The sequence below is a fragment of the Hemibagrus wyckioides genome, linkage group LG05 (assembly GCF_019097595.1).
Source record: "Hemibagrus wyckioides isolate EC202008001 linkage group LG05, SWU_Hwy_1.0, whole genome shotgun sequence".
NCBI classification, from domain to species: Eukaryota; Metazoa; Chordata; class Actinopteri; order Siluriformes; family Bagridae; genus Hemibagrus; species Hemibagrus wyckioides.
Window position 1 is genome coordinate 11108342 of NC_080714.1, and position 27908 is coordinate 11136249.

At 37.8% G+C, this 27908-nt stretch overlaps 2 protein-coding genes and 1 long non-coding RNA gene across 4 annotated transcripts in view; 2 read left to right on the forward strand and 1 right to left on the reverse strand.

Annotated features, from left to right (window-relative positions):
- The window catches only part of kif5aa (kinesin family member 5A, a), a 31696-nt gene extending 19433 nt beyond the window's left edge, over nt 1-12263 (forward strand). The window contains exons 25-29 of one of the 2 annotated variants that reach the window (XM_058389303.1): nt 132-273; nt 363-427; nt 518-545; nt 990-1078; nt 12128-12263. In XM_058389303.1, the coding sequence (XP_058245286.1) occupies nt 132-273; nt 363-427; nt 518-545; nt 990-1065 (311 nt within the window). In that variant the 3' untranslated portion in view covers nt 1066-1078; nt 12128-12263. Of the gene's footprint in view, nt 1-131; nt 274-362; nt 428-517; nt 546-989; nt 1079-1621; nt 3012-12127 lie in introns of those variants that run through there. The other variant, XM_058389302.1, reaches the window with a different exon arrangement.
- Nucleotides 12264-13103: 840 nt separating this feature from the next.
- On the reverse strand, nt 13104-16052 carry LOC131352834 (uncharacterized). The gene is made up of 3 exons (XR_009204557.1): nt 15693-16052; nt 13711-13923; nt 13104-13241 (listed from the first exon to the last, which is right to left on the reverse strand). It is a non-coding gene; the product is annotated as an uncharacterized LOC131352834 (long non-coding RNA).
- On the forward strand, nt 14606-26729 carry pcbp2 (poly(rC) binding protein 2). The gene is made up of 12 exons (XM_058389304.1): nt 14606-14787; nt 18876-19028; nt 19636-19668; nt 19888-20004; nt 20831-20962; nt 21081-21209; nt 22935-23009; nt 23151-23192; nt 23316-23388; nt 24861-24916; nt 25009-25178; nt 25601-26729. Exons 2-12 carry the CDS (start codon nt 18936-18938, stop codon nt 25635-25637), a joined length of 957 nt encoding a protein of 318 aa, XP_058245287.1. The 5' UTR covers nt 14606-14787; nt 18876-18935; the 3' UTR covers nt 25638-26729.
- Nucleotides 26730-27908: the final 1179 nt, after the last annotated feature.

The following is a 27908-nucleotide window of genomic DNA, read 5'->3' on the forward strand; positions in this document are numbered from 1 at the left end:
TTTTTGTTTGTTTGTTTTGTTTCTTTGTAGCTAGGTAATTGTGTCGATGTGCAGGTTGAAAATTATCCAGATATCAGTGTTTCAACAATATGCTTAACCTTAATAAGCTATATTTTTTTGTTTTCTCTTAGCAAAGCCAGTGAGACCTGGGAACTATGGCACCGTCACGTCTCCCACCACCTCTCTCTCCATGCGAGCCAGTGAGCCTACAACATCATTCAGTAATGTCCTGTTCCAAAGAGAGGAGAAGCCTGTTCCCCAGAAAACTAACGTGTGAGTCCTCAAATCCTGCTTCAGTTTTTTTGCTTTCTCACATTTTCTCTTCACTTATCTTCATGTACCGTATATGTTGTGTTTTGCAGAGTTGGCTACAGCACTGTGAGATCTATAGACATACTCAGCTCCTACCCACTGGATGTGGAAAATGGTTAGTGTATCTACCAAATCCTTAGTGAATGCATGTGAATTTGCATTATTTGTCTATGGCAGCTAACATCTGTTATTATTATTATTTCAGGCAACAGCCCAGACATTAATGACAACAGGTTGGTTATTATTACCAATTATTATCAATTATTATCAATTTTATAAATGTATATATATATATATATATATATATATATATATATATATATAAATGCATGTGCATTGGTTTCTTGAGAATTAACATTTAATCTATCTGTAATTATTGTCAGTTTTTAATAAAATTTGTAGATCATAAAATTCAACTAGGTGTCATTATGAAAATGCCAATACACACATCTTTTTAAAGGAATTGAAGGAGAATTGATTTGTGTGTAACAAAAAAAGTACAACCCATTAATTCCCCATTCCTTTTTGCAGTTATGCTGCACTTCACTTCTTACCCTAGACCATAGGAATACAGAGAATACACATTGTAATGCTGTAATCACAGTGTCATCATCTAAATCATCTAAATAGCAGCATATGTCATGGTTAGCTAACACAGTATACCCATTGTATTGTAGGAGTGATGCACACTGTGGCAGTATGGTGGACCCATCCAGACATTATATCATCCAGCCAGAGGCTGCAGCCAGTTAATCACCTTATACAGGTAAGCACATATACACACTTACACCCATGTACACCCACAAGCTTACTCTAACATCCATATGAAAATAAATTACACAAACAAGTCATATGTACTGAACAGTTTAAATAACTAAAATGTTAACATTGCAAGAAATTAGTGATATCATTTTAATCAAAGAGTGTTGTGATCAGGACACAAACACAATACATAGAATTCTGAATGGTAATTTTAGAGAAGCATATTTTTTTGTTTTCATGCACATAGTGGTTTTCAGGTCTCAGCATCTTAAATCTTGCCAAACTGATGTATTGGGAAACTTTTGTGTGTGCATTACATCCAGGTTGGAACACAAAGAATATTTTTTGTGAATTTGTACTAACTTAATGGTTACATAATGATTTAAACATTAAAAAAACAATTCCTCTGAACTTTGTGGCAACATCACATAGAAACTACACATGCAATGATGCTTTCATTAATTAAACTTCTTCTTTATCTATTTTCTGTTTCTACTTACTATTCCCTAATGTTTTTTTCTGCTTTGTATTTTCTCATTTTTTTCAGATTCCAGTTTCCTGCATGCTGTCAGCTTTCTTTGTCCACTCTGAATTTGCAGAATTACCAATTCCCAGACTTTCTTGTTCTGTCCTGTCTTATACTGTATATTGCTGAGTGGTTCCTCACTATGTTACAGTCCTTATTTCCATTCTGCACTCGTATAATCCTACCTTGTATATTTCATAGAAATGCTGCATGTTTGTCCTGTATAGTTTAAAAACAGAGCATAATTTATATCTTGAGACACACGTGATTTCCTGAAGCATTACTAAATGCAAAAGAATAAGAAAATGTGATAGATGTTGTAAATTCCTAAAGCCTTTTTAGAGTAAGTATATGAAAGCCTTTGGTAAATCCGGACCATAGTCACAAATATACATTGCAGCCTCTGGAGAATCTACTAGTCTTTTGCTGAGCCTTAAACTAGACAGCTTACCACACCTCACACTTTTCAGGCCAGTCATATGTGTGCTCAAGTGCAAGTCTCTATATTATTGATAGAAAGCTGCAAGTGTGATTGTATTGGTGTGTACATTTTAACGCACATGCTATGTCCATGTACTGACTACCTCCAGATATTCTAACATCATGTAAATGCTGTAATCCAGGTGAGTTTAATCATATCAAGGTCAGGAGGATATTCTAGATGGATTGTGCTGGGTTTGGTTTTGCCGCTGGTTCTTCCAGTGTTGTGGAAAGTAACCAGTTACTCTAACTGCTTATGAGGGGTTCTCTTTCTCTTTGGACAACCTGATCAGCCAGTCAGGATAAGAGAAAGCATGAACTATGTTTAGCTAGGTTTTGGACATCATACATAAGGGCTTAATGATGTGTGTTTATAAAGCTTGTGCTAACCTGTGTATGTGTGTATGTTTGTGTGTGAGTGCTCAAATTCACAATTGCTTCAGTCAACTTTGAGGTTCTGATTCATACACATCTTTAATCCCTATTGTCTTCCAGCCCATGAATCGCTCCCTCTTTTCCTTCTCTTGTGCACCATTTCCCCTAATTCCTCTACATTAGTTAGATCTGTATGTATTTCATCTCACATACCTATATTTTACCAGAAGAATATTTGTAAATGAGAAGTGTTCATCTTGCTGTTCTTACATGATGGAAATAGGGAAGCAGAATGTTACAATATAAATAAGATTAGTATTAGAAATATGAATCACAATCTTTTCCTAAGTGCTAATCCAGGAATTGTTCTTACCCAAATTCTTACTGTAACCATACACTGCAGATCTGCTCCTTATTAGAGAAGGACTGAAACTTGAGCTCTATACATTACTCATGTCTTATGTTCAGCTCAAAGAGTGTACAGTAATGTAGTTTATGTAGTTTGTTTGTTATCAGTTGCAAGAAATAAATGTTCCCTATAGACCTTAACACAAAATTTGTGTGTTCATGAGTGTTTGTTTTGGGTCTAAGGTAAATGATATATCGCATATTATTCATAGGCACAAACAGAATTAATGTACTAATCAGCAAAGAACACTTGTGTAGTTTAAATTAGATTGATTATAACATATAGTCACCTCTAGAATTATTGACACTGCTTATAAAATGTGAAAATGATTCTATAAAATAACTCGGAGCATATGAGGACACAGAATAGATTTACTTTAATTTATTTTCATTTTTTTAAACTTTTTTTTTTTAATCATTCGTACAAGCCGAGGTACAAGGTATTGGCACAATAATTATTTGGTGAAGAGATCATAAAAACAAGTTTCTTCCTGCATCTTATTATGACTTAAGAAGTAATATCTAAGATGTTAGGAAAGATCAATTTTCAGTAGAATTCAAATCCATAGACTGATATTGTCATTGACAATACCAGAAACATTGATTTTGTTATTACACAACCTTTTGTGTTGCTTTGGATGTATGTCATTCTGGATAAGGGCATCTGCCAAGTGCCATAAAGCTAGATTTTATTATCTTATTCAGAGAATTATGGCCAATCTACAAACTCAATCAGCTCAAGCACCTGGCAAAGGCAACCAGGGCTAATCTATCCAGGTACTTACAAGAATTCATTATTCTGTAAATTCTTATGACAACTGGCTCCAAAGCATTAATATCTATCATCCTAATATACTGGGGATATGGGTGTTTTTCTTAGTAGTCCAATTTCCCACAAACATTTTGATTGTATTCTTGGCTAAAATGTTCATTTTGGTCTCATATAAACACACAGTTGTAGCTCCAGTTATACTTGGTGAAGCTCAGGCAGTGCCAGTTGTGGGTTGCTCTTCTTCTTTGTAAGTTCTTCTTTTTTCCAAACAGCACGTTATTATGCAGATGATAGGGTGGGCATTTTAACTGTCAACTGTCTGAAAAATGCATTAACAATATTATCATAAGTATAATAAATTATGTATATGATAGTAAGTATAGTTTTATACTACTTGTCCCACTACTACTTAACAGCAGTGAGAAAAAAACATTTCAGACATTTGACCTTCCTGTGGCCTTGTTATTATATCAATCAGTTCATCTGCTGTTACACTTAGAATTCCTTATAAATCTTACAAACATTCAACCACTCATTCATGAGATATTACACTAACTCAAATCTCAGATAGGTGAATGGACAGATGGATGCATGGATGGACAGATGGATGCAAACAACCAGGCCAGAGCTAAGGGGTGACTGTGGTCTGAAATACCCCTGTGGCCACCCCAAACATCAAAAGTCATTTTTTAATTTTAATTTTGGGGAACGAACTACATTTAATCCTTTCAGCTTCAACCAGATCACAATATTCCATTTACATAGTAACATTTACATACCATGTTTTTGTGGTTGTTAGGGAATGATTAGTAAGAGTGAGAAGTATGTTAACCTGTAAAATTTCTACCAAGCTGTCAGAGTTGCTGCTATCATTGGGTTTTAAAATGATGAATGCTGGATCTGAGATTCTAATTTTATTACATATTGTTTGTTCTGCTTTTATCCATAGCTCATCTGTCTGATTGGGCTGTAACCTATGTGATTATGAATTGAAGTTGGTTAGCAAGGAAATATTTTTTAAATGCATCTGGGTGGTTTATTTTTTATTTTTCAAATAGACATTTGAGTTGAGTGTAATGATTTAAACTTTAAGGTAGCGGTGAGTTTGTATGGACATTAATAAAATTATTTCTTTTTTGGTATTGTGATTTTTATCAAATATACAGTACAATGGAGATCACTATTTATTGTTTTCTTTTTTTATTATTCATTTATTTATTTATTTATTTATTTATTATAGTTTGTATTGTGTATTGAGGATGTAGGATTATCTAGAAATATAAAAAAATCTGCATTGAGATTTTATGTTTGATGTCTGGTACTGTTGATATCTTTAGTGATGGAAAAGAGTGACTGGGAAAGCAGTTACCCTTGTCTGATACCTCTGGTTCTCTGTATCAGGTTAATGTAGTAGTATTACTTTTCCTGATGTAAAGTGTATCAGGTTAAGTAGTTATGTATGTACTCTATTTGACATCCTTCACCATCTAATATAACAGCTGGCATATGACTATATTATTTAATATTAATTTTCATTGTTAACTCAATACTAGGCCTGCAATTGGGTTTCCCTCAGTGTTGCTCACTCAGAATATTCTACCTCTAGCTATATGATGCTAGCATTGTGTTTTCCTTCTCCATACTATTAGTTAGTAACATCCCTTACCATCTAGATAACTATCAGGCCTGTGATTAATTTCTGCTAGCATGGTGAGTGGTTTTGCCTTGGCATTACTGAGGCAAAACTCCTCATTGTCCCTGCATATTCATTTTCAACCTTTGCACTAGCTGCTATTCCACATCTCCCACTGTTCGACCTATTCCTGGACAACATTGATCATCTAAAGGTACAAATATACAGTGAAACCTTGACTTACGAGTGAATCAACTTATGAGTTTTCCGAGATACGAGCCGTCGCTCGGTCGATTTTTTGCTTTAAGATACGAGCCGAGATCTGAGTTACGAGCGAGTGAGCTTACACTACCCATCAGTTGGTAGCCCAGCGAGCGTTCAGTTCACGTGGTTATCTCTCCAGGTCATGCGTTGGTGCTGTGTAACGACACTTGTCTCACTCATTTTCCAAACATTTTGAAAGGGAGGAAGAAACAAACCTCCTTGGACAGGTTATTGAAACGCCCTGCAAGTGAAAGCGAGGAAAGTGTGGCAAAAAAGGCAAAAGTCAGTGAAGAAGATGATTAAGTGAAGTGAAAAATTTTTTAAAAAAAAGTAGCAATTAAGTTTAGTAATAAAGTGTAGCATAGTGTGTAAGTTAAATTTAGCAATTAATTGTAGCATTAAGTGTGTAGCGAGTAAGTTAAGTTAAGCGATAGAGCGATAAACTCTCCCTGTGGGAGAGCTGGTGGAAACTTAGCACTTAGTGGTATTTCAGTGTGTACAAAGTTTCTAAGTTTCTACCTGCCTCACACAAGCCTTAGACAAGGAGAGTTACACCCTTAGGCCACAGAGAACAACGCAAAGCAATTGTTGCCTAAATAAAACAACAGCTGTACTGACAAACATACACTACTCACAAAAAGTTAAGGATATTTGGCTATTGGGTGAAATTTATGGAAAATATAAAAAGTTCACGCTACAGTGATATTATATCATGAAAGTAGGGCATTTAAGTAGAAGCACGCAATGGTGATTTCCTCATCTCAAACAATTTATTGAAACAAAAGCCGACAACAGTGGTGGGTAACAACAAAAAATGTCAATGTCTCAATACATTGACAACGACGTCTCATGCTGTTCACGAGTCGACTTATTGTCTGCTGAGGCATGGCATTCCACTCTTCTTGAAGGGCGGCCCTCAGGTCATTGAGGTTCTGGGGTGCAGGGTTACGTGCCTCTACACAGCGACTCAGCTGATCCCATAGGTTTTCTATGGGATTCAGGTCTGGAGAAAGTGCAGGCCACTCCATTTGAGGTACCCCAGCCTCCAGCAGCCATTCCCTAATGATGCGACTTGGATGAGCTGGAACATTGTCATCCATGAAGATGAAATTAGGCCTGTGTTGTTCATGCAGGGGCACAGTGACTGGATTAATGATGTTATTCAGGTAGTATTGGCTTGTCACTGTACCATTCACAAGATGTAGGGCAGTTCTGTATTGAATAGACACACCTGCCCAGACTATAACACCACCACAACAGTGGCTGATGCGTAGCGCTCTCCTTGATGTCTCCAACATCGTTGGCGGCCATCATTTCTGCTCAACACGAATCAACATTCATCAGAGAACAGCACTGAGGCCCACTGGTCCCTCGTCCAGCATAAATACTCCCTGGCCCAATGCCTGTGCCTGGTGGTCTAGCACGCAGACCACGCTGATGTAAACGGTTTCGAATGGTCTGATGTGACACTTGGTCTGAGGTGCCTCTCACCTCCCTTAAATGTGCCTGGAGTTGAGTTGCATCCATCATCCGGTTCCGCAGGGCACTGTTCACAATGAAGCGGTCATCAACGTGGGATGTGGCCAAAGGATGTCCACTTCTATGCCTTTCTGTGACTCTTCAGACTCTCTGTCGCAACCTGCTGATGACACTCTCTGACACTCTAAGCTCAGTGGCCACTTCCCTCTGAGAACATCCTGTTTGAAGCCTCGCAATGGCGAGGTACTGTTGATCAATTGTTAGGTGTGGTCTTGGTCTCATGATGTCAAAATGTGAACAGCATGATGAGGAGGATCTGTTTAAATACCAATTCTAATTGATCCAGAAAATTTACTGGTCGATTCATGGATCAAACACCAGGTATGAATTTTGCCGTTAAGCACCTTGTTAGAGAACAGCAAGTTATGCAAAAAGTACTGAAACACTGAACAGTTGGACATGTGCATTCAAAAGTGTAGAGAAGGTCAAATTAAGTTCACCTGTAAACACCTTTCATAGTGCATTTTAGGTGCATCCTGAAATTTCACCCAAAAGTGAGTAGTGTATGTGTTCAGAAGAATTGAAATTCTAGACTGAGGGGACTGAACTGGTTCCTAAAGGCCTTCACTCTGTGTATGCTAAGGGTAAAACCTATGCCATGCATATTATGCTAGCCAAAAGCAAGGTCATTAAGTGTAACCCAACTAAGCTTGCTGCAACTACTAGCCTTTCAGATGTGGTTTGTCAATCTACAAATACAGTACTCACCACTTTGCAATATTCTCATATATTTAATAAAAAAATCTGATCATATATTCCAGCAATACCTTGGCTCTAATTCTGGTTTCACGTTTCAGCTTTGTCTTAATCTACTTATCTCTGGAGTCCCATAAGGATTTTCCTTAAGAGCCTATGCAAGACACCAATTTTAAGATGACAAAATGAATTTTTTTGAAGAAAAAAATACTTCATTAAAGGAGAGATACAACTCCATGTTCTGTTATTAAGCTCACAAACCCACCACCGAAATCAGGCTGGGGGGCCATCCTTTCTCTCAGCTGAACCCCCCACCCTATTGCAGTAAAAGTAATCTGCCACCATCTTCATCCCCAGCCTGTGGAACACATCCAAATTTTTATTACTGGAGTGCCAGGTACCACAAATTAGACTTCATTTATGTGCAGGAGTCATTGGAGGAGCAGTGATCGGAACACAGGGTAAAAGGGCACCCCAGTAGGCCAAGCACTTGATTGTTCTATACTTGGTTTCCCTTACCAAGAGTTTCCAGCTGGTGCACCTCCTCCTCCACCACCTAGGACAAAATGGCCACCAGCCCTCTATCCAAAATGTCTCTACAACAAAAGTGAGTGAAAAGTCAGGTCAATGCAACAACAGACTCCCACACAAAGCTGCTTCTGCTTTTCAGAAAGTGGTTCCGTCTACTAAATTGAATCTGGTGCCGCCTTTTTAGGGAAGTCAGTCAGCAGGCTGGTGACATGCAAAAAATTAGGTACAAACCTTTGATAGCCAGCCACCCTCAGGAACTGCCTCACCCCCTTTATGGTTTTGGGTTGCATCTGCTCATGGCCCCACTGGAAGTCCAGATCACATATATCCACCTGCCGGATATACTCCCAGACGGAGTGGAGGAGTCTGTCTGTGATCCACTGAAATGTGTCTGGGGCTCCGAACAAACCAAATGGAAGGGTGACAAATTGGTGTAACCCAGACAAAGTGGAAAAGGCCATTTTTTTCCCTAATATATTAGAGTTGAGAGAATCTGCCACTACCCAATGTTTAAGTCCAGTATCTAATAAAAAGCAAACCATACCCAACTGTTTGAGCAGTTCATCAGTGTGAGGCATCGGGGCAAATTTAGACGGCATTTTCAGTTCTCAAAAAGTCCTAACAAAAAAAATTGACCCAGTCTTGGGATCGCTGTGGGACTCCTCAATTACTTGATGTTGAGCATAGCCCTGAGTTCCTCCTGAACGACAATTTTAGTATATTTTAGCACATTGTTACTTTTAGTCTCCCTAGCCTCTTAAGACCCGAGCTTTAGTTTTGCATGATTTTCTTTTTTTTTTTTATAGGTGTTTGGGGTTAGTTAGACCTAATAAGTATAAAAATATAAGCACTGTCTTTGAACAGGAAATAGTTTTTGAAAAAAACTATGTCCTCATTTGGGGACATTTTACTGCATAGGACAATAAAATTTGTATGAAACTGCTAATTTCAATGTCTGAATATTGTGCAAAAGCAATATTGCAAACAATGAAACACAACTAAAAGCCCTGTGATTATATTGAGACTGATTCTATAGTCCAAACTAGGAATGGTATTTTTGCACTAGGAACTAGGAATGCTATTTTGTCCGTAAGAACAGTCTGTCAAATCTACTGTCCAGTGTGAAATGCTGCAAAACTGTTGCATTTAGTTTGCAAGCATAGCAACACAATACATGTCACATACCCCGCAAAAGATTTGCTAGAGCAACACTGCTCTGCTGAATTGATTCTGATAAATCAGGTGTAAGATAAGCTTTAGCACATAGCCGGTCCACACCAGGATCATGGCAATTAGATAAATCCTCCAACTCAGAGCTCTCTCCTGTCATTGCATTGAACAATCTTTCAGCTCTTGACAATGCAATATGCCCTAGAAATGTATCACAGAAGAAGGAAAAAAATAAAACCAAAGGAGACTCATGTTTACTACATGCAAGAATTCTATAAACTGTTGGTTTCTCCTCAAATCTTTCCTAGCTATGTGCTCTTACTTGAACATGTTCACGTTGCAATTACGCCATTATAAAGTCCCAATGTCCTCAAATGAGTACTGCCTAATTAGAAGCATCTAATCTTGTTACTATTGATAAAACTTGTTAAATTTGTAAGCCACGTGAAACTTTAAATGTTAGTAAGCATAAATAAACAAGTTTTGACCATAGACATTGATGATGTTTTGTACCAGTTCCACTTTTATCTCTGAATCCACTGCATTACGTGTTGACTGAGATCCAAGCCACTGTACTTCAACTAATAAGCTGATTGTGCTGTAGCTACCACTAGATGGCACTACAAAGTGTCTACAAACGAGGATAACAGGTCTAAATTAGGCAGAATTAAGTATAAGGTGCAGCAAACCCAAAATGTAATGTCTCCATATGAGGACGCAGGGTCTTAGGAGGCTAGAAGGGACTCAACACGGTGCTCTATGAGCTCTGTTTGACCAGGTAAAAAAGAAAACTCATCAGAAAATTTCTCTTGTAGACTGGCAACCTGTGCTCTCTGGGATGGTGAGAGGTTATACCTTTTGTTCCAACTCCTTACTCTCAGGAACCACTGTCACCAGAACCACAGAATCCACCTCTTTCACCAAATTTTCAACCAGCCCACATGGCAACAATTTAATCTAATAATTTGTACAGTTCACATAGTGTCCGTAAAATAAACATAGTGCCCTGTTCAGTCAGGTTCTCTGTTAGGTTCCTGACCTGGGAGAACACAGAAGAGTGTCTCTGAAACACTGCATCCTGAGAGGCACTGATCTTTAATATTACTAACACTGACACAAACTAACACTAAGACTAACACAAAACTAACACTAAGACTAACACAGAACAATATCCTCACCTTTCTAAGGCCTAATGAGGTCCATGACAATTCTTTTTAAGAGGATCTTGATTAATTAGTGTAATGGCACTTTTGCTGTGGCTGGCAGATTCACATTTCAACATGCTGCACACCCCCTGTGTGAATGCCCAGCTAATAGAAATGGACCATGTATCAGTTCAGTGTTTTATATAAGTGCCCTGCCTGTGGATTATGGACCTGGAATGAGTCCCTAATGAGTGAAGGAGTCTGAACAGACAGTTTGCAGAGTGAGAGGGCTCCCTTAAAATTCTCTCAGCCCATTTCCTGACATGAAACATGTACAGGTCTGGGAGGGTGGCAGGTTGGTCCCGATGATGCGTTCTGCTGACCTAACTAGTCTTTAAAATCAGCGCCTGTCCAATTGGGTGGCAGAGCCAAACCAGACAGGTGATGAACACAGTATAGATTCAATGATAGCCATGTACAATAGGCACAGCAATTCTGTGGGCAGTGCTTCCTTAGTTGGTGGAGAAAATATCCATCCTCTGCTTCCTTAGTTATGTTAGTGGTGATCTTCTCCCACTTCAAGTCTTTGCTGATGGCAGTGCCAAGGAACTTGAAAGAATCTGTGCTAGACATAGTACCACCTTGGATACTGAGCAGAGGCAGAGGAGTAGGTACTTTAAATGTCAACTGTCATCTGCACTGTCTTACTGATGTTAAGTTCCAGGTTGTTGTATCTGCAGCACAAAGAAAGCTGTTCCACCGCATGTCTTTATGTGGTGTCATCACCATCCTGGATAGGTCCAATGACTGTGATGTCATCAGCAAATTTCAGGATCTTAACAGATAAATCCACGGAAGTGCAGTCATTTGTATATATTGCAAAGAACAGAGGGGAGAGGGGTGATTTTTGAGACTGCATTTGTGACTGCAGATGCAGATGAGCAAGTCATCAGCAAGACATAAACATCTGGAGTTCAACCTCCAACTCAGTCCATTCCTCTGTAATGCTACATAAGAACTCTTTATTATTCTGTACCTCCTATAACACTTGAGTAAGAGAAATGGTGGTAAGATGTATATGTTTGTCCATTTTTATCCATATTTATGTACCAAAATCACAGTATGCTCATAGTTACTAACTTTTAGTAACCGCCACTGAGTACTAAAATCATGCCCAGTTTAAAATTTCTCTCTAAGGTTTCAGTTACATTGTTCATGAAATCAGAGCCACTCCAATATGATACAAAATTCATATTCCTTGTGAACACTTCATTGGAAAAATTGTGCTGAGCATTTTGCTGTGTTTCTTTCCCTGTTTGTCAAATGAAAACTTAGGTTCATTTTAATTTACCTTTTCCTCAGTGGCAAGACTCATGAATGTTTCAATTTAAAGAGGTTTGTGATAAAAACAGAATAATCAAAGATTAAACCTTTTATATTATTGATTTGTCTTGATAAGTTGAATTTTCAGGTTAATTCAGGTGAAATATGACCATTTTGATTTTTTTCAACAGGGTGGCCCATCACTTCAATTAAGTAATAGGTACAGTATTATCTACTACATCTATCTTTTATTTATATATACATACATACACTGGCAAGAAAAAGTTAGGAAACACCAAAGTATTATTGTATGTTTTCTACTGAACTTTAAAAAATGAATACCAAAACATAGAAAACATGTTCATTATTCATCTTTAACAATTTAATCAGCAGCTCATTTAAACTTTTAGCTTTTACAAAACAGTTACCATTTGCAATTACCATCAGTGTTAAACCTGAAGGCTTTGCAGGTGTTTGCTTCCAGGTGTTAAAACATCTTAAAATAAGTTAATGTCCAGTGAGCCAATCATCTAAGTTTATATTTGGCTCTTCCTCTATTGGGAGAGTGACCTGCCATTTTCAATGTACACTACCAGTTAAAAGTTTGGAGACATCTTCTAATTCCATGGTCTTTCCTAATGTTTATTTCTTTCTACATTGTAAAACAATGCTGAAAGCGGCTGAAACACACAGTTGATATTGAGATATGTCTGCTACTTATGCTCTGTAAAGCCTTCATAACGGCTCTAATCTGAGGTGCTGTTTATTGTTGATTTCTGAGGCTGGCAACTCTAAATGAACTTCCCCTCTGCAGCAGAGGTAAATTTTGGTCTTGCTTTACTGGGATGGTCTTCATGTGAGCCAGTTTCATCATGGTGCTTGATGGGTTTTGCAATACTGTTCTTGCAAGAACTATTCCAAAACACCTGACCTTCGTGTCTTAAAATAACAACTGACTGTTTTTTGTTGTCATTACATAAGGATTACTTAAGTCCATGTGTGTTATTTCATAGTTTTGAAATCTCCAGTATTGTTCTAGAATGTAGAAAATAAATCCCTAAACAAAAAACATTGAATTAAAAGGTGTGTCCAAACTTTTGACTGGTAGTGTATATAAGAATTAAAAATGGCCAAACAAAAACAGCTTTCCTTAGAAACTTGTCCATCTACATGTCTAGAAAGAAATGTTATTCTCCATGAGATTTAGCCAAGAAATTTTAGGATTTCTCCAAAGGATTTCTCCAGAGACATGCTGCAACTGGATCCATTCAGGACAGAAGACACAGTAGAAGGCCAAATGCACATCTGTTTAAGAAGACAAATACTTATGAGTGTCCTCCTTGAGAAACAGACACCTCACTCCTCCTGAATTGGCTGCATCATTAAATTAATTAAAAAGAGGGTGGACATTTCAGCAAGACACTGAGATCAAAACACACAGCCAAGGAAACTCTCAATTGGTTTCAGAGAAAGAAAATATAGCTGCTAGAATGGCCCAGCCAATCACCTAACTTGAACCCAATTGAAAATCTATAAAAAGAACTAAAGATCAGAGTTCGTAGAAGAGGCCAAAGGAACCTTCAAGATTTGAAGTGGAAGTTTGTGTGGAAGAATGGGCCAAAATCACACCTGAGCATTGCATGCAACTAGTTTCTCCATTCAGGAGGCATCTTGAGGCTGTAATTACCAGCAAAGGTTTTGGTACGAAGCATGTTCAATACTTTTTCCCTGTGTCATTTCACAGTCAATCACATCAATATTTGGTGTAACAAACCTTTGTCTGCTAAAACAGCATCAATTCTTTTAGGTACACTTGCACGCAGTGTTTGCAGGAAGTCAGTTGTTCTAAACGTCTTGGAGAACTAGCCACAAATCTTCTGTGGATGAAGGCTACCTCAAATCCTTCTGTCTCTTCATGTAATCCCAGACAGACTTGATGACATTGAGATCAGGGCTTTGTGGGGGTCAAACCATCATTTCCAGGATACTGCAGGGCAGCAGCACAAACAATAAAAATAATAATAATAAAGGAAACAGCAAATTATTCATTCAATTATTTAATTAATCAATTAATTATTTGTTTATTTATTTAATTAGTTAGATAGATAGATAGATAGATAGATAGATAGATAGATAGATAGATAGATAGATAGATAGATAGATAGATATTGCTCGCTCTTTAAATGTGTTCCTCTACAATGGAATGTGTGATGAATGTAATTAATTATCTCTCAACGTACTGCTGTTTTTATGGAAAACCATTTACTGAATTTAATGGGTTTTTTTTTTATTTGCAACGTTGGAAACAAATCTATGAAAACCATATATATAACATATCTAAGTAAACAAGAGCTAAATGGCTTGGAGAAGCAAGATTACAGACTAGTGTTACAGACTAGTGTTACAGACTAGTTCCATACCGTTTTAGTTAAGAGGTTTCTAAGTATTTTTGTTTGTTTTTTCAAAACTATAAAATATAGACTACCAACTTTTCATAAACTACTTAAGTCGTTTAATTGAAACCCTGAATAGTATGGAGAGTCATCACTTTGCTGGCGCCCTGCTGGCGGCGACATGCCCGAACTCTCTGCTCTTCTCTCCAACACTGTAGTAGAACAAGAAAAAGGACAAAGAAGAGGAAGAGGCGGGACGCGTGACGAAATACGTGGTCAGGGGTGAAAGTTGATTGGAGCGCGTTTCGTTGTCTTTGTACGAGGAGAGTGGAGTCTGATCACGCAATTGTGTGTCTTCCCTCTTCCCCGAATCCTCTCTAAATTCCCTCCCGAACCTTTCCCCTTTTTACCCTATAAACCCTACCCCTCCCCTGAACTCATCGCCAGGGTTGGAACAGGTATGAGAACATACATTTGTGTTTAATATATTTATTTCTAAATCGTCGTGTGTGTGTGTGTTTTTTTTGTAGAAGTACGGCAAATGCAACGAAGATCATCGGGCAGAGTGCGTATGCTCACTAGGCCTCTGCGGATGCGAGCTAACCTTGCTAGCAGGCTAAAACTCGTAATGCACGACTGTGTGTGTTTTTCCCCGAGGTTTTCGTATTTTCGCGAGGTTTGTTGGTAAATGCTTGGTTTAGGGTTTTAGCTTCTCGGTTCCGCTGGCTTTTATGTGGCTAGTGTAGTTTGAGACTGCTAACGGTGTGTTAGCTAAGATGCGCTTGTGACAGCTAAACAGCTAATGGTTGGCTAGCTGATGCGCTGAGCGCACTCAAATTACTATCGTGATAGAAAAGTTGCCTTTAACCAAATTGGTCGGTGTGAATGACCTGAAGTAGTACTGTAATATTGTGACATAATATACAGTTCATTCCCGACAGATGGCTAGCAGACAGCAGTATTTGAGATGGGGTATTATTGCTGCCTGCGTACGGCTTTACGTTATGACGTATTATTGCCATTTTGCGCCATGCGAGATGGCCGCGCTAATGAGGGACTTTGCACGTTTTGGCCTTTTCCTGTTGCTTCATTTTCTGCATGAGTATACAGCGCTCTACTAAGTAGCTATTTCTTTAGCCTGTTTATTTTGTTGGGGTTTTTTCCCTTAGGGTAACAGGACAATCGGGTTTCTATCTAAACCCGAACCTAGTTTATCGCAACTAAGTGCGTTTGTGAGGACTCACCCTCCCCAGTTAGCTAGCTAGCTACACGCGCTTAGTCCTTTATATAGCATTCGACACCAACAAAACAAAAAAAGGCATGCTTTACGTGCATTGTTTTCCACCTTAAAGGAAATTCTTACCTGATCTATAGAAAACATTTGTTCACTCTTTGTTCCAATAATCATTTTAACATACCCTCGTCGACTTCTTTCCACAACTACTAAATAGTAATACCTACATCACATAAGTGGCTACTTGCTGAAACAGAGAATGGGGACAAAAACGATGGGGCAGTAAATAGTAGTATTTAAAACTGAAACTCACTTGGCCTAGAGAGTAAACAAAGACATGCACGAAGTTATCGGTGGTGACCATTCTGCATTGATGGCTCATTTTACAGCCCTGGTCTACTGATAAAGATGTGAGAATCCCGTAATTGCAAAAGATGGGTTACAGGCATATTAAGCAAGACGAATATACGCCACTTTGCCACGCATGCGCGCCCGGTATTGTTCACATGATGTGTACATCTGGAGGATTCATCGTCCACTAGATGGCACATCCGAGCCTAAACATCCCTGTCCTTCTGGTTTCCAAGTTACGTTCTAATGTTTAGCTATTTCCTGGAGCAATTCTACATTAGCAGTGTTTCTATCCGCGTTTTTTTTTTTTTTTTTTTTTTATGCGGTCTTTCGTGCATTAAAATGTTGCATGGAAGCACCAGATGTGAATAAAATCACAAAATGCACATACAACAACCTGTACATCTAATTTAGGCGTATATGTAAATTATATATATTTACTGATAAGATGATGTACATAATCTGTTAGAAGCATGTTTACCCGATAATTTTATTGTTAACCAGATACTCACTGTTCACACTACTCCCATGTGATTGGACGATCAGAAAAAGTATGGTGCGCTGCAATAGACCGTAATCCCATCGAAAGTGATCCAGAGTTACCACCTTGCATAGAGTATTAGCAGGGTTAGCTGCCAACTCCCTCCCAGATAAAGTTGTTACTGATAAAGGAATTATTAATAATCAGTCTGCATTTCTACATTTCATTGTCAACATTTGATGCATTCTCCTCCAAGGGGATTCCTGCCTTTGCCCAGAGTTTGCATGTCCTCCCTGTGTTTTTTGGGTTTTCTCTGAGAACCTCTTAGTCCATTGGCATCCTGTCCATGGTGCCTTTTTGAGAGAGGCTTCAGGCTCCCTGTAAAAGATTACTACAGAAAGTGTTTAGGTGGTGTTATGACCAATCATTTTTAATTATGTACATGCAATTCCCCACCTCAATGGCCTGGATTCTTTGATGTCTTTGGAAAAATTGTCTTTTGGTCCATGTTGATGTGATTGCATACCACAGTTGCTGCAGACTTGTCAGCTTCATTCATGCTGTGAATCTACCACTTGACCTCATCCCAATGGTCTGCTTTTGGGTTCCTATCTTGTTGCTGGAGAGGTCTTCAAAATTACTCTTGTTGCCTTTTGTGACATGGCCAGAAGCAATCATTATAAAGTTTGTAAATTAGTCATTAAGGGACACAACAGTGTTAACAACAAATCTTGAATGTGAAAGAGCTTTTTGTTTAATCATCTCTTCTGCTGTTCAACACTGAGCGCATGCATAGTTTATATAATTTCAATTCCATTTAATGAGATTAGTTACAGCTAATAACTACTTTGGTGTATTTACAGCCCAGACTTGAGTTTTGCAGAATTTCAAACTTTGTTAATGATTAATTATGCCAAAGCAAACTTCTGGTATTTATTTTTTCCCCCTTCTATAATGATGTAACTTATACATGACACTGCTAGGACTTTCGTCTTGGCAATGTTGGCATTCCATGTACATTTTCAGAATGGTGTATACATGTTTTGTTGGATCCTGTTGGCAATAGGGATGTCTTTTCTGCTGGAGTTTATTTTCTAGATATCCATAGGGTTTGAGCAGGAGGGGGGAAAAAAATTACCCAATACACTTGACTTTATGCCATTGTTAAAACCACAAATAGTATTTTAAATAACCTTGGCTGTTTTGTGCTTTGTGTTTCTACATAGCTACTTGGGAACCACAGGTGCAGTTGCTCTGTATAACCATTATTTAATTTTTTTTTTTCTTTTTCAAGGTCAGCCAGTTGTAGCAAGCCAGACAACGAATTGCTACTAATGCTCATGCGCTAGCTAACACACAAGACTTTGTTGATGGAGAAAGGCTTCTTTGTTATGATCAGTCAGCGAGCTGCCCGTGCAGGTCTGTTTAGTGAGTTTACACACTGTGCCTGTGAAGCTGATTTTTGAGCTGAAAGGCAGTTGAATGGAAAAATGCTTCTCTATAATGATGCCTGTAGCTTTGTATTGAGTTGAACTGGGAATTTGCAGCCCTTTCTTCTCTAGTTGTATAACCTTTTGGCACAGTCATGACTGAGCTGATATCTCTGAGAAATTACTTTAAGATTTTAACCCCCCCTCCCCAGCATCCTGAAATGTAGTCTATAGCCTGTTTAATGCAGAGTAATCAAATATCATTTCCCATGAAATGCTGAGAAATGTACAGAAACAAAGTCATATCCTTAGCCAATTCAAACCTAATTTGCTTAATATAGCCTTCATTTATATTTGTGTCCAATGTGATTTGAGTGTGACCAATATATATGGTAGGTCGTAGAAAGAACAAGAAAATGGCTTCTTCATTTACAGTTGCACATGCTGCATGACCATCAGTAGGTCGGCTATGATGGGGTTCACAACCAACACCTTTTAGCTTGTGAGCTTTAAACACACAGGCCTCCAAACCATGTATAGTCTACAGCTGTGTCTTGAATGACTACACACTATGTAGTCTACCGTCTAATGTATGAATTTCTGAAGGGTAATAGTGTCTCAAATGGAACTTTTTTGTTGTATTTGGGACTATCTGGGATGTGCCTTTCAGGAAAAAGTCAGTGTAAATACATGGGTGTTACATAAGGGCAACAAAAGACATGGATCTAGAAAGTAACTGAATTTTTTTTTGCTTTTAACTGGTGTGAAAGAGTGTTACCATAATGAGTGTATATGAACTAGAGAGAGAAAGCAGTGTTTAACCATTTTTTTTAGAAGCAATGTTAAATTGCAGCATACTATCATTCTATCTTTTTGTTTATTTATATATATATATAATATATAATTACCTCAGTCACATCTTTTTTTTGATGCGAAGTATAAATGAATGAGAACTGTGCAGCTCTGTGTGTGTTCTTTTACCTCACTGAAAAATCCCTTACAAATGAAAGTTTCCCAGTCTTGAAAATTCTAATGATTTTGTGTTTGTAGGTTCAACAGAGGTGACCAAAGAGCATACAGTGGAACCAGGTATATCTCCAAAGCACAGGGATGGACTCCAGCGTGATTGAAGGTGGACTCAATGTCACTCTCACCATCAGGCTGCTTATGCATGGCAAGGAGGTTGGCAGCATTATTGGCAAGGTCAGGTCATCCCCACACTTTGAAGAAAATGAACCCTGTAAAACCTTTTTTGGTGCACAGTGTGAATATTCAAGACAAAAGGAATGATAAAGCTGCATGCCAGTGAAAATTAGCCTGTGTAGTAGGCTTGTGCAATTTTTATCATGATAAATGATTTAATCATTCAGAACTGATGACCTAAAAAAAAAAACCCAAGAAAACAAGCATTTCCAACATTTTCAGATTTAAAGAGAGTAGGTGTGGGTGTAATAACATTAGCTGTGCAGATGGAACTGCTTGCAAGCAGCCACAATCATGAAAACTCAGCCAAGTGATGGCTATTTAAGTAATGCATAATATATGAGCAATAACACAAAACATAGCACTACATTTCTATATAATTCTTTTACTAATTTTTTTGTCTCATGTCCACATGACTGACATTTTCTCAGTTCAGTTGTTTAAAGTATTTGAAGGAATCATAACCAGTATAGTAGAGTTTGGGGGAAAAAAAAAAGTCAGGGATAGTCATTAAGTTGCACCTCCTCTTTTTAAAAATAAAAAAAATAAAAATTATATGGCTGACACAAGTAACTAACTAAAGGATGGTCTTTGTTTTTTTTAATAGAAAGGTGAATCAGTGAAGAAGATGCGAGAAGAGGTAAACACTATTGTTAATACAAGACATTCATATTGTTTGAATTTCAGTTGCATTGAAAGCACTGGCATTTAAAATTCATCAATTCAAGTTTCAGAAATAAATTTTCTGTATTACTGAAAGTAGTTTTAAGTGATTGCATAGGAATGTTTCCACTGATTTACTGACCTAAATACTTACTTGATGGAATTTACTCTCAAACCTCATTGCCTCCTTTTTCAGAGTGGAGCTCGCATCAACATCTCGGAAGGGAACTGCCCAGAGCGCATCATCACCCTGGCAGGGCCCACCACTGCCATTTTTAAAGCATTCTCCATGATCATTGATAAACTCGAAGAGGTACACCATCTTGATTATCAGCAATACCTGTTACTGCATCTCGATCTATATTCTGACACAGTATTCCCATATATGCTCCTCTGTCAGCCTTCTTGATCTCACTGCTCTCAAATGAAGAATTTGTGTGTGCATGTTCCCATACTATTACAGTTTCAGAAATAGATGGTGAAACAATGACTAACAAAGTAAAGAGTAAAATAAGAGCCGTGGAAGCTTTCTTTTGCTAGAAGTTAGTAAATATAAGCAAAACCTAAAAGTTTTGGCTAGTAAGCCAGCGTGGTTTAAAATCAATTACTGTTTAAATATCTTAAGATAAGTATCTTGTGTTTAAATGTTTTATAACCATCTGGCATTATTTTTCATTCATAAATACTATACATTTTAGCTAGACCTTAGCCACCACTACGTCGTAAGAGCTTCCAATCCTAATGCTCTCAATCCTTGAGCTAATTTTTAGATATTTGTAGTTACAAAACAAAACTACAATTGCATGGCAAAAGTAGCCTCCATTGAATGAAGCCATATTTGCAAGATAGTCAAATCTCCTGATAAACGCAAATAATATTGAGGAAGTTGCCAGTGGATCACCAAACACTAACAAAAATATGTTTAGCATCTCTTACCATTATGAAGCCAGCTCCATTGGATTGCCTTGCAACTAGCTGAAAATAAATGCATAACACAATGGAAGAAAAAATATTTTAAGAAATTTAGCATTTTAACACAGCTGTTCTGCTACTTGGAAGATTAGAAATACAGATTAAAATGAAAAATATGGTATGAAAAGAGTTATTATAGCTTTTTTCCCCTCTTGGCTTATTCTCAGGACATAAGCAGCTCCATGTCCAACAGTACAGCAACCTCAAAGCCTCCTGTCACACTGCGCATTGTTGTGCCAGCCAGTCAGTGTGGTTCTCTTATTGGTAAAGGTGGCTGCAAGATCAAAGAGATCAGAGAGGTAAGTGTGAACTTGTTTCACTCCTCCTGCCCTTCCCCTTACCCATCAGTAGTTATTTAATAGCATTTTTCTAAGCTGTTTGATAGACGATAACGTGTCACTTTCTCTGTTTGACAAGTCAACGGGAGCTCAGGTACAGGTGGCAGGAGACATGCTGCCTAACTCCACTGAAAGAGCCATTACCATTGCTGGGACACCGCTCTCCATCATCGAGTGTGTCAAACAGATCTGTGTTGTCATGCTGGAGGTAACCACTTCTATCTTTTCTGGGTATTTGATGGGACAATTCATTAACAGAAAACTCATCATGGTGTTTTTAGGCATGTTCTCTAAATGCATTGCCCTACTAATAGATCATTCTAAAGATCTGAGGTCTCATTTATCAAAGTGTGCATAGAAGTTCTAGTGGTCATATGCACCAGAAAGTTTATCATGCTCTACTCAGTGGACACAATCCTACACATTTTTTAAATTAACCTTCTAGTGAATGACCATACACTTTTAAATAATGCCCCAGATCTGGTTATGGTTATATACTTAAAACCTCTATTTATTCATTTTATAGGTGTATATATGTGAACAACGTTGTACTTTCCACTGCCGTCTTTGGAAATGTAGTGTATTAAGGACAAACAAAATACATGTACATTTGGCTCATAGCCAGTTGGAAATGCTTAAAAAAAAAAAAAAAATGGAGTAGAAGGAACTTGGGTGTACATTTGCATGCTGTTGCTGATTTTGTTGGCCTGCCTGACAGATTTGATCACAGAGAACAACTAAAATTGCACTATTGAGCCATTTCTCACTCTCAGCAGATAGCTTTCTTCTGTTTCTCTGCACAAAATGGTATGTGCCAAATTCAGTGCATCCTAGTCACTCTTTAGATGTACGAACATATTTTCTAAAGCACTTTTTCACCCGTCTGCACCTTGTTGTGAGAATTTTTGTTAGCAGTTCCTGTAAAATATGCAGACATGATTGGCAGTAATGATTGGAGCTCCTCATAATCAGTGTACTCACAATTATGCTCTTCTGTGAGTAAGGATTTCTGCATGTGCGCTGTCAATAGTAGCTATAAATATACACTCATCCTCACCCACAATTATAACTTGATAAGTCATCTTCTATGCACAACCACAGTGTATGCACCAAGCTCTGCGTATGCACTGTTAATAAATGAAACCCCTGATGTTTAAACGTGTGCTGTATAAGTAAATATTTTCATGTTCACAATACATTTCCTGCATATAACATGGAATAAATATATGAAAATATTCACGAAACACAAAAAATATAATGTGTATATAAAGTATACTACCATGGCTAAAAAGAAAGCACAGATGCAATTATGTGGTCCTGACCAGCTTTTATATACAAATACCATACCTTGAAATAAACCTTTTCTGTATCTTCTAGTCTAATTTTCTTTGAGAAATGTTACGAGGTTATTTGTTTGAGAAATGTTCTTACCTGAGATTGGTTGGTTGTTTATAGAAGTTGAGGACCACAAAGTTAGTTTGAGAGCGCTTAAATCAAATCATGTAATTTGAAGGGTGGTGTACCACCTTTTTTTTTTTTTCCCCCCTAATGATTGCCCATACAAATAGAATATGAACTAGCATGTTCATAATGTGCATATGTTAGTGACGGTTTAGTTGCCCGCAAGGAGCAAATCATGTCATGTGGTAGGTTGGTGTGTACAATGTGACTTGAGTGTTGCAGGTAGCCACTGTTATTGTTAATGCCACTATACAGTATTATGGCAAGAGCATACAGCACAATAGAAAGCCAGTGACCGCATACTAATCCCTATGGGATTAGTGGATGTGTTCAGTACAAAACTGATTTGCTCAGGCTTTACAAGACCCATAAGCACTGTGAAACAATGTTTTGTTTTCTTAACAGTTAATAAAATACTATCATCAGTTACAATCTGTCTCTCTCTCTCTCTCTCACACACACACACGTTTAGTCTCCTCCCAAAGGTGTCACCATCCCGTATCGACCCAAACCCTCAGGTTCGCCTGTTATCTTTGCTGGAGGACAGGTTAGTGCTGCATTTATGGAACTGCCACATCTTTTTTTTTTATTTTTTATTTTTTTTTTTTATTATTATTTTTTTTTTTTTTTATTACTGTTGCAAATTAAATGAATTTGTCCTGAAAGTCATATTCTATTATTCTTTTAGGCATATGCGGTGCAGGGACAGCATGCCATTCCCCAACCTGATGTAAGACACATGCTTAATATATTTTGTAGAGTACAGATTTCTTTTCCTTGTGTGATCAGTAGAAAATGCTTTTTTTTTTGCTCATGAAATCAAAAGTTTTTTTCTTTTTTCCCCTCTTTATAGCTCACTAAACTTCACCAATTGGCAATGCAGCAAAGTCCGTTTCCTTTGGCTCCGAGTAGCCAGGGATTCACTGGTGAGTATTTGCAGAGACCAACGTGTTACAGTGGTTTTTAAAAGTATGAATGTGTCAAATGTAGCATCTTTGTGAGTATATCTTGCTGTCACTGATGGGCTAACACCAATCAAACCTATCAAACCAATAGTGGAAAAAGCTGATGGGTTATACACACAAGAGCAACACCACTATGTCACTGCACATGTGGCATGTCTCAGCCATTCCACAACACTTCATTTGTCATCAGCCTCTTCACTTGCATGGATCATTCATAAGTTCATTATAAACCTGCATTTCCAGTGTAACAGTATCATAATCCAATGCAATTTTCTATCATGGCCAAAAATTTCAAATTGATTGTAGACAATAAATTTTGTAGCAGTTAGAACTTTCAGGAATTTGCAATTTTAATGATGAATTTTAAGAGACTGCTAGAAATTTAAGTATTTAAGTTTTTTCTTTCTGATTTCCTAAAATATTCACAAACATGTTGAAACCAACAGGAGTAACAGTTTGTTAAATGCATCTTTTTCCTCATCCTAGCAGCTTGCACGTCATGAACTGGTACTGTTTTTCTTACTTTCTAAAAGCAAGGGTATATATTTTCCTTTCTAACAACTCACTTCCGTCCTAAAGATCATTCTGGATGATTCCACCCAGTCCTACAGTTATTTGAGCTTGCTCATGCTTTAAAAAAAACATTTGGTTGGTTATATTCCTAAAATACATAAGTCATTTGACTCGCACCAAAATAAAGTAGTTACAGAAGATGAAAGAATGACAGCATTTAAGTGCTTTGCACTCTGCCAAGTGAGCACCCTATACAAGCTCAGGCTTATGAATGTAGCCTTTCTTTGTCCCATGAACTTTATATCTGACTGCCAGTGAGAAATGAAACCATCCAACTCCCAGTACCAAGGCACAACCTCCAATTCACAGTCCCTGGTTTGTTTTATGGTGCCTCAAAGCACTACTACGGGACATGCTAGTCCTTCCCAACTGCATCCTAACTTCACACAACAAACAAAAGCTGAATTGTGACTTTGGGAAGGAAACAATTACTAGCTGAATAAACGAACATTCAGGGATGATAAAGGGATGACAAAATATAAAACGATACAGTGCAAAACTATCAAACTGCCATATTCAGCCAAAATACAGACCTCAGCCAGAGGTAGAAAAATGTTAGAATCATCTGTGTTTCTGGGCAAGCACACTGGGGCTTTTACTTATTTGCTACAAAAATGATTGTTAACAATAGGGAAGTCACACACATCAGTCCTATTTGGGTGGATCTTGGTTTGCTCAGATAGCTGTAACTCAGGCCTAACTCAGTTTTGAATGATTCTTAAAAGACACATTTACTACAAGTTTTTGGGCAGGTCTGCACAGTTTGGTGTGTGGTCATTGTTGGGGCAGATATTTCCCAACTGACCTGAAATTTGTTGTGCTTTATGTAAAAATATCAATGTATCTCTATCCCTTTACAGCTGGCATGGATGCCACCACACAGACCGGCTCTCATGAACTGACCATTCCAAATGACGTAAGTTTTGTTGTTTTGGGGGGGGGGGGTGAATATTGAATAGCATTTCATTAAAGTCCTGGTCCTGATGGATTAAATATTTTTCTCTGCAGTTGATTGGCTGCATCATTGGCCGTCAAGGTGCCAAGATAAATGAGATTCGCCAGATGTCAGGAGCTCAGATCAAGATCGCCAATCCTGTTGAAGGCTCCAACGATCGCCAAGTCACCATCACTGGCTCTCCAGCCAGCATCAGCTTGGCTGAATACCTCATCAATGCTAGGTAACTGTTCATGCACACAGCATCTGCTGAATTCATTTCTTAGGTTTTAATCATATTGGCAAAGTTTCAGTAACATGTTCGAACTAATTGCAGAAATAAATGGTAAGCATGCTGAATACATGCACAAAAAAGTGGTGCAGCAGAAAAGCATTTGCCCGGTCATTCAGAGATGCCACAACCTTCTGTGGCTGGGAGCCAAGAGACCAAAGTTGGCAGTGTGGTCACAGTGGAGGTGGAGATGGAAAGTTCTTTCTCTCCAGTTACTTTCAACTTCTGTTGCTCATGTACAGAAAATGGGGCAAATGGCATACTCCTCTTAGGTTGTTTACACACCGCTCAGGATAACATGCATGTTGGTGTGTTGAGTTTACTCTTTTATTTATGTGTACCCCAGCTAATTGTTTGACTGTTTTGTCTTACAGACTTTCTTCTGAGGCAACAGGACTGGCTACAAACTGAGCTTCACATATGCCGCCATATCTCCATTAGCCAGTTACCCCCACCCCGCTACCTATACACACACACAAACACAAGTGTGCACGTGTGTGCACTCACTTTCTGCAAAAACAAACAAAAAAAAGCAACCAAGTATTCTCAACCCAGCTTTTGTCCTCACCCATGCAGGCTGTGCTTTATAAATATATTTTCTGGAAGTTAATATGCATAGGTATTTTATTTATTTATTTCATGGACATGTTTTTAAATCCCTTTTGCGTATAGTTTTTAACACTTTGGTTTTCAACATATCCTGTTGTACACAATATGATTTAAAAGTACTGGGAAAAATCTCAAGATTTTTTTTTCTTCTTTTTTTAAGATAAGTTTTTTTGTAAGAGATTTCTTACAAAACATGTGGGGGAACTAATAGCAAACTAATAAGTTCACAGCTTTTTTCAGTGTACCATACAAATTTGTCTATTTATTTTAATTTATATCCAGGAAACTGTCAATTGCTGGGGTTTGGATGTTTTTGGTGCAGACAAGCTCCGTTATGTGTTTCCTGGTTCTTTTGTCCTTTGTTTCCCCCTTTGTTACTTACCTTGTGTCACCCAATTTGTGAAGTATTTCAGTGGATTGAAGGCTGCAATGTATTTGTTGATTGCTGGTCAAATGTCAAATATCTTGTCATTCCTGTTTACTATTTCCCCCTCCCCCCAAACAGAAGGCCATTTTGATAGAGGGATGGGCAAGAGTGTGTCAGACATTTCTGATAAATTGATAAATATTACTGATGTGATGAGTTGATTAATATTTCTTTTAAACAGAGAGAATATTTTTTTTAACCTATTGGGGTGGGGAGCCTGCAAAGGATTCCAAACTGACTCATTGTTTATATGGTGTGAGTGATTTAATCAACTAGAAGGATCATTCTAGAAGTAACACTAGTTTTCCTCTTTTCTCAGTTTGCTTGGTTAAAATTTTTATTTTGTAAAGGAGAACCTAAAACCTTTTTTGTGCACGTTTTCAGAATATTCTAGATTTGAAGTGCAACAGGAATGGAAAAAAAACTATAAAATGCAAATTAAAATGATGTGAAATGCTGAAATTAAATGAATGTGGGTTTTTTTTTCTCCTTTCTCTATTTTGTACCCCTGCTCCTACTCCTTATTCATAGGCCAGGGGATCTCCAGCAAGTAGCTTGCGATTTACCGGTAGCTCTTGACCCACTTCTGAGAAGCTCCTCTAAAGGTTCATAGAATATGTACGAAGTCAAATTAACTTAATATACTTGTTTAAATTTCATCCCAATCAAACTGACATCCTGCCTCTTTCCCCCGACAAATTGTACTCCTCCCTGCGTGCAAGCACATCACAGTTTAATACAGCAGTCCATCAACTGATTTTATACACAGCTAGCGCCAAGACTGTACATCTGTGCATAATATAAACTTAAGTCTATAAGCACAAATTGAGGTAGTTTGGATAAAGAAAACATTGCAGGTCCAACTTGGAAGCTGCTGGGGATTCAAAAGCCAAATCAAGACTGTTGAACGAATCTATCCCTGCTGCACGACGATGCAGGATTTGTGAGCTGTAGACATTTCATGCAGGTGGTGGTTCGTAGTAAAGTGCTGTTTAATATTGTTATTATTTAATCACAAAGTCCAATACAATGTCAGGTCTCTGTTTTCAAAATTTTATAAAAAGTCTTTTTTTTTTTTTTAGTCTTGCTGAGGACATCAGGGTATGTGCCATGTAACAATTTGCTGACAAATAATAGAATCCATATGAACGAAATCTGACAACAATAACTGATAAAGCAAAACTGACTAATCAATTCAACAGTTAACATGCTGCTTATGTGAATATAAACTGTTCGATATTGACTTTAAAAAAAAAGTTCACATAAAGCTTATTCAGCTGTTTTGCTTTATGGCAAGAAGATTGCCATATTTTCCCTTATTTTGTCAAAGTAGCTTTCAGAGGAAAAAAAAGGTTGGAGCCCCACATCATAGACAGTGAGTACAGTGTAATGCTTTTGTCCATCAGCATACTTAAGTGTTAGAAGTAGAAACAATGTCTGGTTCATATGTGGTCATGTGGTGGTCTTTTTCAGATACTTTTTAGAAAATTCTTAGTTCACCAGCAGCGTTAATGAGTCATTGGACAGGTTAACAGATTTACAAGCGCTAAAGTAATAGCGTTCGAGTTACTTAAATTCTGAGAATGAACCCAAAATATGCATCCCCCATATGTGCTCTCTACTGAAAGTAAAAAGACAAAAATGGC